We start from the raw sequence: 12,790 nt of genomic DNA on the forward strand, positions 1-12,790 counted from the left end.
ATTTTTTAAACTTAAACTATATAGGTAGGTACATTCCTACACTTGATCTTAGACAAAAGGCCAAGAAGCGATGGGTAAGTACATTCCTTATCGAGGCAGCGTCCGCACATGGTATTTTGTGGAAGAGCCACACTCAAGGGGCCAAAGAGGTGCATGTGGCTCACAAGCAGCCGTTGCCAACCACTGCTAACCAACTGATTCATCCAACCAGGGCTTGAACAAGTTTTGGAAGTCTTACTTGATCCTGGCCAGCCAGTTCAGTGGTAGAGCACTGACCCGGTGGATGGATGTCCTGAGTTCATTTCCCAGTCAGGGCACACAGAAGAAGTGACCATCTGTTTATATACCTCTCTTCCCCCCCCCCCCCCACTCTTCTCCTCCTGCAGCCATGGCTGGATTGATTCAAGCAAGTTGGCCTCAGGCGCTAGGCATGGCTCCGTGGAGCCTCCACCTCAGGCACTAAAAATAGCTGGGTTGGGTTGCCAAGCAGTGTCCCCAGATGGGCAGAGCACTGCCCTGTAGGGGGCTTGCCGGTGGATCCCAGTCAGGGCGCATGCAGGAGTCAGTCTCTCTGTCTCCCCTCCTCTCAATTAAAAAAGAAAGTCATTCTTCCTATCAAATTATGATGAACATCTTAAGATTATTTTCTTTTTGTTTTCCTAGGTTTTAATTTTTTAAATTTTAACCCATTCAGAACTTGTTATAAAATGTAACAAACTAAGCTGATATTTTTTTAACAGAAACAGAGAGAGAGTCAGAGAGAGGGATAGACAGGGACAGACAGACAATCAGAGAGAGGGATAGACAGGGACAGACAGGGAGAGATGAGAAGCATCAATCATTAGTTCTTCGTTGTGCTTTGCGACACTTAGTTGTTCATTGATTGCTTTATCATATGTGCCTTGACCGCGGGCCTTCAGCAGACAGAGTAACTTAACCCCTTGCTCGAGTCCAATCTGGTGAGCTTTTACTCAAACCAGATGAGCCTGCACTCAAGCTGGCGGCCTCGGGGTCTCGAACCTGGGTCCTTCCGCATCCCAGTCTGAGGCTCTATCCACTGCGCCACCCCCTGGTCAGGCCTACGCTGATTTTTAAAAAATCAAACCACAAGGCAGGTATCCCATTACCATTTATTAAATAATGCTATCCCTCTCAAATGTGCTATGAAACTTCCAATATAATACACTCATTTACTATCTATAATTGTCTCTATGTGGGGAAATATTCTATTTATAAACTCTTATGCCAGTTATCATAAAGATTTAATTACTGAAAACTTACACTAGTTATTCAGACTTTTCTCCAAAAATCTCACATTTATTCCTCAGATGAACTTTAAGATCTGTCAAGTTCTAAACCAAATTCTATAGTTATTTTCTTTTTTTTTTTTTTTTCTGAAGCTGGAAACGGGGAGAGACAGTCAGACAGACTCCCGCATGCGCCTGACCGGGATCCACCCGGCACGCCCACCAGGGGCGAGGCTCTGCCCACCAGGGGGCGATGCTCTGCCCCTCCGGGGGTCGCTCTGCCACGACTAGAGCCACTCCAGCGCCTGGGGCAGAGGCCAAGGAGCCATCCCCAGCGCCCGGGCCATCTTTGCTCCAATGGAGCCTTGGCGGCGGGAGGGGAAGAGAGAGACAGAGAAGAAGGAGGGGGGGGGGTGGAGAAGCACATGGGCGCCTCTCCCATGTGCCCTGGCCAGGAATCGAACCCAGGTCCCCCGCACGCCAGGCCGACGCTCCACCGCTGAGCCAACCGGCCAGGGCCTATAGTTATTTTCTTTAGAACTGCATAATCTATCAATCAATTTTGAAAAAATTTATAAATATTCTGATCCAAGATAAACTTCCCCTTATATTCAAATAAGTCTAATTTTCTATGAAATTGTAAAAAAATATTTTTTGAGAGAGACAGGAAGGGAGAGAGACAATGAGAAGCATCAACTCTTAGTTGCTTTCACTTTAGTTGTACATTGAGCTTTTCATTTGTGTCTTGATGGGGGCCCTGCCAGTGCCCCCTTGCTCAAGCCAGCAACCTTGGGCTTTTCATGCCAGTGACCTTTGGGCTCGTTTGGATAAGCCCTCTCCACCACCACCCACTCAAGCCAGCGACCCTGCACTCAGAGCCAGTGACCTTGGGGCTTCAAACTGGCAATCTCACCATTCCAGGTTGACACTTTACCCATTGTGACCACTAGTCAGACTCCATTTTATTTATAATATTGCTAAAAGTCTTCCTGCACTTTAATGTCAACTCAAATACTGATATTTAAAACTTAAAATGACCAAAATCAAATTCTCAATCACTCAGTCAAAACTTTGGCTGGCATTCTTCACCACTTCCTTTCCTTCCACCCTCACAGCTCTCACTTCTTTAGTCCTTACAGAAGCCATCTCCCAAACTCTTGAATTTGTTTCTACAAAACCAGTTTCCTGGCAACTCTCTGAAGTTCATATTGCAACGAATACTTAAATAGTCTGTTTTTAAACTTATTTTCTCCAGTCCCCTTCTCCACCAGGCTGCCAAAGTAATCTTTATAAATCACAAATCTGACTTTAAAAACTTCCTCACAAATCTTTACTGACCCTTCTTTAACTGTGGTGTTAAAGTCCACACTCATTGTCATGGACCACAAAGGTCTTCATTGGTCACAAAGACTCCTGTTTACCTTTTCAATATTATTCACTGACTACCCAAGCATTCCCATATTCCATTAATATCAAACTATTTGCAACTACAATTAAAACACACTCATTTAATTATTCAGTAAATATCTACTGAAGACATTCTAAATACCAACCCTGTTCTAAACACCCTTGTCTTTGTGGGAATACAGCAGTACACAAGGCCAACTCTCATGGAGCTTACTTTAGAGAACAGACAGACAATAAAGCAAATAAAAACACTCAAAAGAACAAGATTTCAGACAGTGCAAGCTCTGTAAAGACAGTAAAACATTATGATTAATGTCAAAGGTGTTCTAGGCGTAAATTTAAATTAGTTTAGACATAAGTCAATGGATGTAACATTTGAACTGAGAAATGAATGATATGAAGCAACCAACCACTCAAAAGACTGGGTAACAAAGTTTCTAGCAAAGGGAAATAAGTGCAAAAGCCCTAAATAAAAATGTACCTGGAGTCTTCCAAAAATAGAAAGAAGGCTAGAGTACTGTAAGTGTGATGCTCTAGAGCAGTGCTGGTCAACCTGGTCCCTTCTGCCCACTAGTGGGCATTCCCGCTTTCATGGTGGGTGGTAGCAGAGTAACCAAAGTATAAATAAAAATATAGATTTAACTATAGTAAGTTGTTTTATAAAGATTTATTCTGCCAAACTTAGCCAAAATCCGACATCAAGTACTTGGTAAGTAATTATTATTATATGCTTTAACTTGCTGTAACTCTGCTTTATAAATTTTATAAAGTAAAGTTACTTCCCTAATTCATAAATCACCATTACTGTGGAACCAGTGGGCAGTTAGAAAATTTTACAACAGAGATACAAAAGTGGGAGGTAGGTATAAAAAAGTTGACTACCCCTGCTCTAGAGGTAGTAGTAAATAAAGTCAGAGAGCTGAGTGGGACTTAGAACTAAGACCTTGCAAGCCTGAGAGTTCAGGAGTTAGGTTTTAGTTAAAGTCAACTGGAAGCTACTAAATGGTTTGAACCAGAAAGTGATATGACATAACTGTGATTTTAAAAATAATTCATCCCTGTACGTAGAAACAGACTGTAAAGGGGCAAGAGAGAAAAACAGGAAAAAAAATTAGCTTAGTCAAAATACATACTATGATACTATAGAGCAGAGAATTAGCCGCAGATAGACAGTAGACTATAAACAGACACACTGTAGAGCAGGGGTCCCCAAACTTTTTACATAGGGGGCCAGTTCACTGTCCCTCAGACCATTGGAGGGCCGGACTATAAAAAAAACTATGAGCCCTGGCCGGTTGGCTCGGCGGTAGAGCATTGGCCTGGCATGCAGGGGACCCGGGTTCGATTCCCAGCCAGGGCACATAGGAGAAGTGCCCATTTGCTTCTCCACCCCCACCCTCCTTCCTCTCTCTCTCTCTTCCCCTCCTGCCGCCAAGGCTCCATTGGAGCAAAGATGGCCCGGGCGCTGGGGCTGGCTCCTTGGCCTCTGCCCCAGGCGCTGGAGTGGCTCTGGTCGCAGCAGAGCGACGCCCCGGAGGGGCAGAGTATCGCCCCCTGGTGGGCAGAGCATCGCCCCTGTTGGGCGTACCGGGTGGATCCCGGTCAGGCGCATGCGGGAGTCTGTCTGACTGTCTCTCCCTGTTTCCAGCTTCAGAAAAATACCAAAACAAAAAACAAAAGAAAAAAACTATGAACAAATCCCTATGCACACTGCACATATCTTATTTTAAAGTAAAAAAACAAAACGGGAACAAATATAACATTTAAAATAAAGAACAAGAAAATTTAAATCAACAAACTGACCAGTATTTCAATGGGAACTATGCTCCTCTCACTGACCAACAATGAAAGAGGTGCCCCTTCCAGAAATGCGGTGGGGGCCGGATAAATGGCCTCAGGGGGCCACATGTGGCCCGCGGGCCATAGTTTGGGGACCCCTGCTATAGAGGAAGGACCACCAGGAATTGCACCAGGACGGACTCATACCTCCATGCCTCTGCACGATGTTCAATGATGCTTCCAAATCTTTCCACCTAGAAAACTCCCAAGTATTCTCACTTCTGCACAATATCTCCAATTTGCCCAGCCCAATTAGTTATTAAATAACTTCTATTCCCAGAGAGCTCTGATTGTATGTCTGCTCTATCAATCACCACTCTGTATTATTACACACCTTTTTCACAAGCCTGCAAGGGGTACAGTAAGCAAAAGCAAAGCCTCATTTCTTTGGGCAACTCCTCCAAAGACCATCTCACACCGACTCTTCCAAAACAGCCTCCATAAAGCTCAATAAGTGTTTGGTTACTTATCACAATTTCCCTAGAGGTGACATTCAGAGAGCTACAAAAACGGTGTTAGAAACCCTGTCTTCTTAATAATCTGAAGAATTTCTCTTAAGTCAGATCAGACAAAAAGATGTAACTCTCCAATCTAATTTTTATTCTTACCATAACACTGCAGTATTAAAATAAACCTTGAATCCTTATGGAAAAGAGAGATACATAAATCTATACAATTTGCATAATTTAATCAGTAATTACAAAGAGTCTAAAAACTACCTTATTGAAGGCAGCATAGTTTGTTGAAATGTTTGTGCAAACACTGGCAATAACCTTTTCAAGTATATGGGTGCCATTTCTGGATCTCCTTTTGGCTCATTACAGTCTTCTTCATCTTTGTTTGTATCTTTCTTTTTCTTATCATCTCCTTTATTAACTGGGCACATCCAATCACCTGAAGACAAATACTATTCAGTAAATCAATTTTTTGAAAAATTTCTTTTCAATGAAAAAATATTAAAATGGAACCCAACTCCAAACTATAATCATCCTTGTTACAACAATTAAACTGAAATTAAGAGGATATATCTATCAAAGGTGCTTTTAAGAATACTAAAAAACATTAATACCTCCAATGAGTTAAACCACAACTTAAGGAGATTAATTTTAGATATTCCACATAATCCTAAAACTTATTTCATAGAAGCTCTATGTTCATCTACTCTGTGAAAACTTAAAAATTTAGTCAAAGAAGTTCATCTACACAATACCCAACTCTTTATCACATTCGCACCCCCTTAAACTTTTGATTTGGTCTCTCTGAAATCATACAGCCATAGTCTCAAAGAACACAGGAATGTACACTGTCAAAGCTTTATCAAATATAAGGATTTATGTATGGAATTATTTGACTTCATAGAACTAGTTTATTTACATAATGTAAATATGTCTACAAAAAGCTACTTTTATGGAAAGTAAAGCTGAAAGTAATAGTAGATGGCTTAAAAGATTTTACCACTCACCTGGAGACTGAAGAATAACCACCACTTCACTATGGCCCCTTTCCCGAGCTTTATCTAACGGAGTTTTCCCATCTTCATCTCTCAGATCTGGATTCGCACCGTGCCGTAATAGAGTCTAAAAAAAAGGGCATTTAATTTGAAGATAACAATTAACACTTTATTGCTTTACTATCCAACTCTGTAATCATTAGATTGCACCCATATACTTTATTTTTTATATATATATTTTTTTAATTTTTTTTTAATTTTTCCATTGGTTGGAGAAGAGAGAGGGAGAGAAGTAAAAAGGGAGAAGGCAAGGGAGAGAAGAGGGAGAGAAGAAAGAGAGGGCGAATGGAAGAGGAAGAAAGAGAAAAGGGGAGAGGAGGAGAGGGAGAAAGGGAGAAAGGGAGGGGAAGAAGGGGAGAGGGAGAAGGGGAAGAAGGGGAGAGGGAGAAGGGGAGAAGGGGAGAGGGAGAAGGGGAGAGGGAGAAAGGGAGAAGGGGAGAGGGAGAAAGGGGAGAGGGAGAAAGGGGAGAAAGGGAGAAGGGGAGAGGGAGAAAGGGAAAAGGGAGAGGGAGAAAGGGAGAAGGGGAGAGAGGGAGAAGGGGAGAGGGAGAAAGGGAGAAGGGGAGAGGGAGAAAGGGAAAAGGGAGAGGGAGAAAGGGAGAAGGGGAGAGAGGGAGAAGGGGAGAGGGAGAAAGGGAGAAAGGGAGAGGGAGAAAGGGGAGAAAGGGAGAAGGGAGAAAGGGGAGAAAGGGAGAAGGGGAGAGAGAGAAGGGGGAGAAAGGGAGAGGGAGAAAGGGGAGAAAGGAAGAGGGGAGAGGGAGAAAGGGGAGAAAGGGAGAAGCGGAGAGGGAAAAAGGGGAGAAAGGGAGAAGGGGAGAAGGAGAAAGGGGAGAAAGGGAGAAGGGAGAGGGAGAAGGGAGAGGGAGAAAGGGAGAAGGGGAGAAGGGGAGAAGGGGAGAAGGGGAGAGAGAAAGGGGAGAAAGGGAGAAGGGAGAGGGAGAAAGGGAGAAGGGAGAGGGAGAAAGGGGAGAAAGGGAGAAGGGAGAGGGAGAAGGGAGAGGGAGAAAGAAAGAAGGGGAGAGGGAGAAAGGGAGAAGGGGAGAGGGAGAAAGGGAGAAGGGGAGAGGGAGAAAGGGAGAAGGGGAGAGGGAGAAAGGGAGAAGGGGAGAGGGAGAAAGGGAGAAGGGGAGAGGGAGAAAGGAAGAAGGGGAGAGGGAGAAAGGGAGAAGGGGAGAGGGAGAAAGGGAGACGGGGAGAGGGAGAAAGGGAGAAGAGGAGAGGGAGAAAGGGAGAAGGGGAGAGGGAGAAAGGGAGAAGGGGAGAGGGAGAAAGGGGGAGAAAGGGAGAAGGGGAGAGAGAAAGAGGAGAAAGGGAGAAGGGGAGAGAGAGAAGGGGGAGAAAGGGAGAGGGAGAAAGGGAGAAGGGGAAAGGGAGAGAAGCACTGACTCATTCCAATTTAGCTGTAGATTCACTAGTTGTTTCTCATATGAACACAAAACCTCGGCACACTGGAACAATGCTCTATCTACTAAGTCACCCAACCAGGGCCTATACCCATATACTTCATATTTTTAAATAAATTTCTAAAACCTATTTTATTGATTTTAGAAAGAGAGGAAGGGTGAGTGAGATAGACAGAAACATCAATCTGTTCCTGTATGTGCCCTGACTGGGGATCAAACAAGCAACTTCTGCATATCTGGAATAACCAACCAAGCTATCCAGCCAGGGCTGCACCAATATACTTTAGATTACAAATACAGAATGACTTAAGCAGATTTCAATTCAGATCTCTGTCTTTGCATACATCACCATAAACACTGTCTATTTATAACTTGAAAAAATTATAAATTAATTTCACTTGGCTATTAACCACTCAAATTAAGTATATTCATGTCTTAACCTGTCATCTTCCCTATCAAACTGCTCCCTCCCAATTTCTGAGCTACTATGATTCAATTTGTGATGTGGTAATCATCTTCATGATTTCCTACATATTGCCAATTAAACCAAATTAAATAAATTCTTCTACAATACACTACAAAATTTGGGTCTTAAATACCAATCACGCCTGACCAGGTGGTGGCGCAGTGGATAGAGCGTCGGACTGGAATGTGGAGGACCCAGGTTTGAGACCCCAAGGTCGCCAGCTTGAGCGCAGGCTTCATCTGGTTTGAGCAAAGCTCACCAGCTTGGACCCAAGGTCACTGGCTAGAGCAAGGGGGTTACTCAGTCTGCTGTAGCTCCACGGTCAAGGCACATATGAGAAAACAATCAATGAACAACTAAGGTGTCGCAACGAAAAACTAATGATTGATACTTCTCATCTCTCTCCATTCCTGTCTGTCTGTCCCTGTCTATCCCTCTCTCTGTCTCTGTAAAAAAAAAAAAATATATATATATATATATATCAGTATATATACATATACACACACACACACACACATATATATATATACACACCAATCACACTGTTCACTAATTTATTTTTTTTCCACTAATTTTTAATGGACTCTTGCCCTAGCAGTAAGCTCTTTTGAACAGAGAACACATCCCACACTTTTTCTATCAGCCTCAGTTTTTAACTTTTTTAATAATGTAATAAATAGGTAGATCTGACAAGCACAGTACTGGCTAAAAATTTCAAACTGCTGATTTAAATCACAATACTTCCGGATTTCATTACATCTAAGTTGCCACAGTTCATTCAATATATCATTACGTACCACTAAGAAAGAAAAAACAATGCCAATTAAACTTAGCAACAATCCTTTTTCTTGCTTTAAACTTTTTTTTTAATTTATTGACAGAAAACTTTATTTTTTTGACAGAGTCAGAAAGAGGAACAGATAGGGACAGACAGACAGGAAGGGAGAGAGATGAGAAGCATCAATTCTTCGTTGCGGCACCTTAGTTGTTCACTGATTGATTTCTCATATGTGCCTTGACCAGAGGGTTACAGCAGAGCAAGTGACCTCTTGCTCAAGCCAGCAACCTTGGGCTTCAAGCCAGTGACCTTTGGGCTGAAGCTAGTGACCATGGGGTCACGTCTATGACCCCACACTCAAGCCGGTGAGCCCATGCTCAAGCCGGATAAGCCCATGCTCAAGCCGGTGACCTCGGAGTTTCAGACCTGGGTCCTCCGTGTCCCAGTCCAACACTCTATCCACTGCGCCACCACTTGGTCAGGCAACAGAATTTTTTTTTTTTTTTTTAGTGAGAAGCGGGGAGACAGACACCTGCATGAGCCCCAACCAGAATCCACCTGGGAACCCTCATCTGAGACAGATGCTTGAATCAACTGAGCTATCCTCAGCACCTGAGCCCAATGCTCAGATCAACCAACCGAGTTATCCTCAGGGATGGGGCCAATACTCGAACAAATCGAGTCACTGGCTGTGAGATAGGAAGAGAGAGAGAGAAGGGGGAGAGGAAGGGGAAGAGAAGCAGATGGCTAATTTTCATGTGTGCCCTGACCAGGGACCAAACCTAGGATGACCACAGGCTGGGTAGACAACTCTATCCACTGAGCCAACCAGGCAGGGCCAACAGAATTTTTTTAAATTTAGATATTTTTACATATTACTTGAACAATAAATTGGAAAATACAAATAAAATAGTTTTTGGACTTCACATTATAAGCACAATTATTCATAATTAATTACTCTGTGATTCAGAATCACCAATATCTGTGTTTCTACACAAAATGCTGTCATCTGTGTGATAAAAAGAATTAATGATAAAGCACTCTGAGAGTACTCTTCATTGAAGTTACTGAAATCCACTTCACAATTTTTGTTGCATAAACAGGAAATTATAACTATGCTGTAATTTTCATCTGTCCAACAGCAATTACAAGACATTTTCCTATTTAAGAGATGCTAAAATGTGTTTGAGGGAGGGGGGAGAATAATAGAGGTTTATCTTAGAATCAATTACAAACAAAAGAACCTGCAAAGATTTAAAAACCATGGTAAATGCCAGCTGCCACAGAATTAAAGTAGCTAGTGAGTCCACTAGTAATAACAGCAGCTATGTAGCTCACTGTGGGCTGATATATAATCAATATAGGTTAGGATTAGATATAATTCATTTGGCTTCTTCTCTCCCTCTCAGCCACTTAAAATTACAAAACAATATGGGTCAAAAGAAAATGGCTCATTAAAATTTTGATCACACTTAGAAGCCACATTCTCTCTAAAAACTAATTCAAATGAACAGAAATTGAGCTTGAAGAGATCACCTTTCCAAGCTAAGAAAGCTAAGCTGACATCAAAAATTTTCTAAAAATGAGCCTGACCAGGCGGTGGCGCAGTGGATAGAGTGTCAGACTGGGATACGAAGACCCAGGTTCGAGACCCCGAGGTCGCCAGCTTGAGCGCAGGCTCATCTGGTTTGAGCAAAGCTCACCAGCTTGGACCCAAGGTTGCTGGCTTGAGCAAGAGGTTACTCGGTCTGCTGAAGGCCCCAGGTCAAGGCACACATGAGAAAGCAATCAATGAACAACTAAGGTGTCGCAACGAAAAACTGATGATTGATGCTTCTCATCTCTCTCCGTTCCTGTCTGTCCCTCTCTCTGACTCTCTCTTTGTCTCTGAAAAAAAAAAAAAATGACACAAGCAGCTACTATTTGAGCATCTACGATGTGCCAACTACTATATTAAGTGCTTTGCATGGGTTTTTTTCTAATTATTAAAATAATCATGCTAGGAATATATACTGCTCACAAAAATTAGGGGATATTTCAAAATGAATATGAAGTGACAAAAAGAAGCATTTGATTTTTTTATTAAACACAAACATAAGAAAAGTAAACGGCAAGTCACAGAAAGTTGTTTCATTATGAAAATTAGATGCAAAACCAACTTTTACTTCATTGGTGAAAATGCACTATACAAAATGCTGAAAAGTACTGGAGTATCTGCACGTTCCCTGATCCCCTAATTTTTGTGAGCAGTGTATACTCATTTTATTGATAAAACTGCAAGTCAAACTTAAGAAACTTTCCCAGGGCCACACACAGCCTTTTTTGTTAATAAGCTAAGACTTGAATCCAGGTGTGCCTGACTTCAAAGCTGACTAACATTGCACTATGCCAAGCTACTTCACAATAAAAAGATTCTAGAGACCCAGATAATACATTTGGTTCAATCCTCACCATTTGACCTCTCTCTGAACTTCAGTTTCTCCTAATTGTATAAAGAACTGTCCAAATTATCTTGGCAAACTAAAAGTCAACAATAGTATGATTCTTCTGCAAACAGAATATTTGATTTATTATTAAGTAGAAACAACAGGAAAATGTACAGGAATACCTCCTTTTATTGCACTTTGCTTTATTTTGCTGCACAAATACTGCATTTTTTACAAATGGAAGGCAAGACTTTCCATCAGCAAAAGAATTATGATTCATTTTGTTGTAATACAGTGTGTTCGTAAAGTCATGGTGCACTTTTGACTGGTCACAGGGAAGCAACAAAAGACGACAGAAATGTGAAATCTGCACCAAATAAAAGGAAAACTCCCCCAATTTCATACCTATTCAGTGCAGTTCGATGTGAGCTCATGTATAGATTTTTTACGGCTCCTTTAGGTAGCTATCCCGTATAGCCTCTACAGACTCGTCACTGACTGATGAACTACCAGAACGGGTTTCTCCACCAAACTGCCGGTTTCCTTCAACTGCTTATCCCACCGAGTAATGTTATTCCTATGTGTTGGCACCTCGTTATAAATGCACCGATATTCACGTTGCACTTTGGTCACAGATTCAAATTTAGTGAGCCACAGAACACACTGAACTTTCCTCTGTACTGTCCACATCTCGACTGGCATGGACGTGGGCTGCTCCGCTGTATACACGGTGTTACGTCATTATCTGCACATGCGCGCATGCTGCCACATCATCCTACAGAAACTGGGAGGGTTTTCCTTTTATTTGGTGCAGATTTCACATTTCTATCGTCTTTTGTTGCTTTCCTGTGACCAGTCAAAAGTGCACCATGACTTTACAGACACACTGTAGGTGTGCTTTATTGCAATATCTCCGAGGCATGCCTGTACAGTTATTCATTGCTAAGAGTAAAAAACTGGAAACAACCAAGTGTTTAGCAGTAAGTGACTAGCTGAATAAATTTGCAGCACATCCACACAGGGTAAGTACACAGATGTAAAAAAGCTTTCCAACTACATACATAAAAGATCTTCAATCTGTATTATTAAGGAAAAAAGGCAAAGTATATATCAGTGTATATATGTTACATTTTTTATAAGAAAAGGAGGTACACTGGCTAGATAGCTGGACTGGTTAGAGCATCACCCCAAAGTGCAGAAATTGCTGGTTCTATCCCCAGTTAAGGAACAGACTGATGTTCCTGTCTGTCTCTCTTCCCTTTCCTCTCTCTTTAAAATCAATAAACAAATTTTTTAAAAAAAGAAAAAGAAAAGGTAATAAAGCACACGTTATTTACTTTTGCTTATATCTGTATTAAAAAATGTTAAAAAGAGCCTGACCAATGTTGGCCCATAGATACAGCATTAACCCAAGACGCTGAGGTCCACGGTTTGAAAGCCTGAGGCTGCCGGCTTGAGCACAGGCTCATCCAACTTTAGCATGGGGTCATTGGCTTGATCAAGTGGAATCACTGGCTTGGCTGGAAACCCCCCTACCCCATCCCCAGTAAAGGCATATAAGAGAAGCAATCAATGATCAACTAAGGTGCCTCAACTATGAGTTGATGCTTCTCCTTACCCTCCCTTCTTGTCTCTCTCTCTCTCTCTCTCTCTCTCAAAAACAAAAGTAAAATTAAAATTAAAAAATCATGCTTACCTATAGTGGGCAAGGGGA

The 12,790-nt window shown here is 42.0% G+C and overlaps 1 protein-coding gene across 3 annotated transcripts in view; it reads right to left on the minus strand.

Moving 5' to 3' along the window:
* HECTD1 (HECT domain E3 ubiquitin protein ligase 1) overlaps positions 1-12,790 on the minus strand; it is a 108,452-nt gene that overhangs the window by 58,812 nt on the left and 36,850 nt on the right. For all 3 annotated transcript variants that reach the window (XM_066341676.1, XM_066341675.1, XM_066341678.1), the window contains exons 9-10: positions 5,956-6,070; positions 5,213-5,387 (exon numbers count right to left, since the gene is read on the minus strand). In XM_066341676.1, coding sequence (XP_066197773.1) covers positions 5,213-5,387; positions 5,956-6,070 — 290 coding nt within the window. The remainder of the gene's footprint in view (positions 1-5,212; positions 5,388-5,955; positions 6,071-12,790) is intronic.

The sequence above is a fragment of the Saccopteryx leptura genome, chromosome 6, assembly GCF_036850995.1.
Source record: "Saccopteryx leptura isolate mSacLep1 chromosome 6, mSacLep1_pri_phased_curated, whole genome shotgun sequence".
In the NCBI taxonomy this organism is placed as follows: domain Eukaryota; kingdom Metazoa; phylum Chordata; class Mammalia; order Chiroptera; family Emballonuridae; genus Saccopteryx; species Saccopteryx leptura.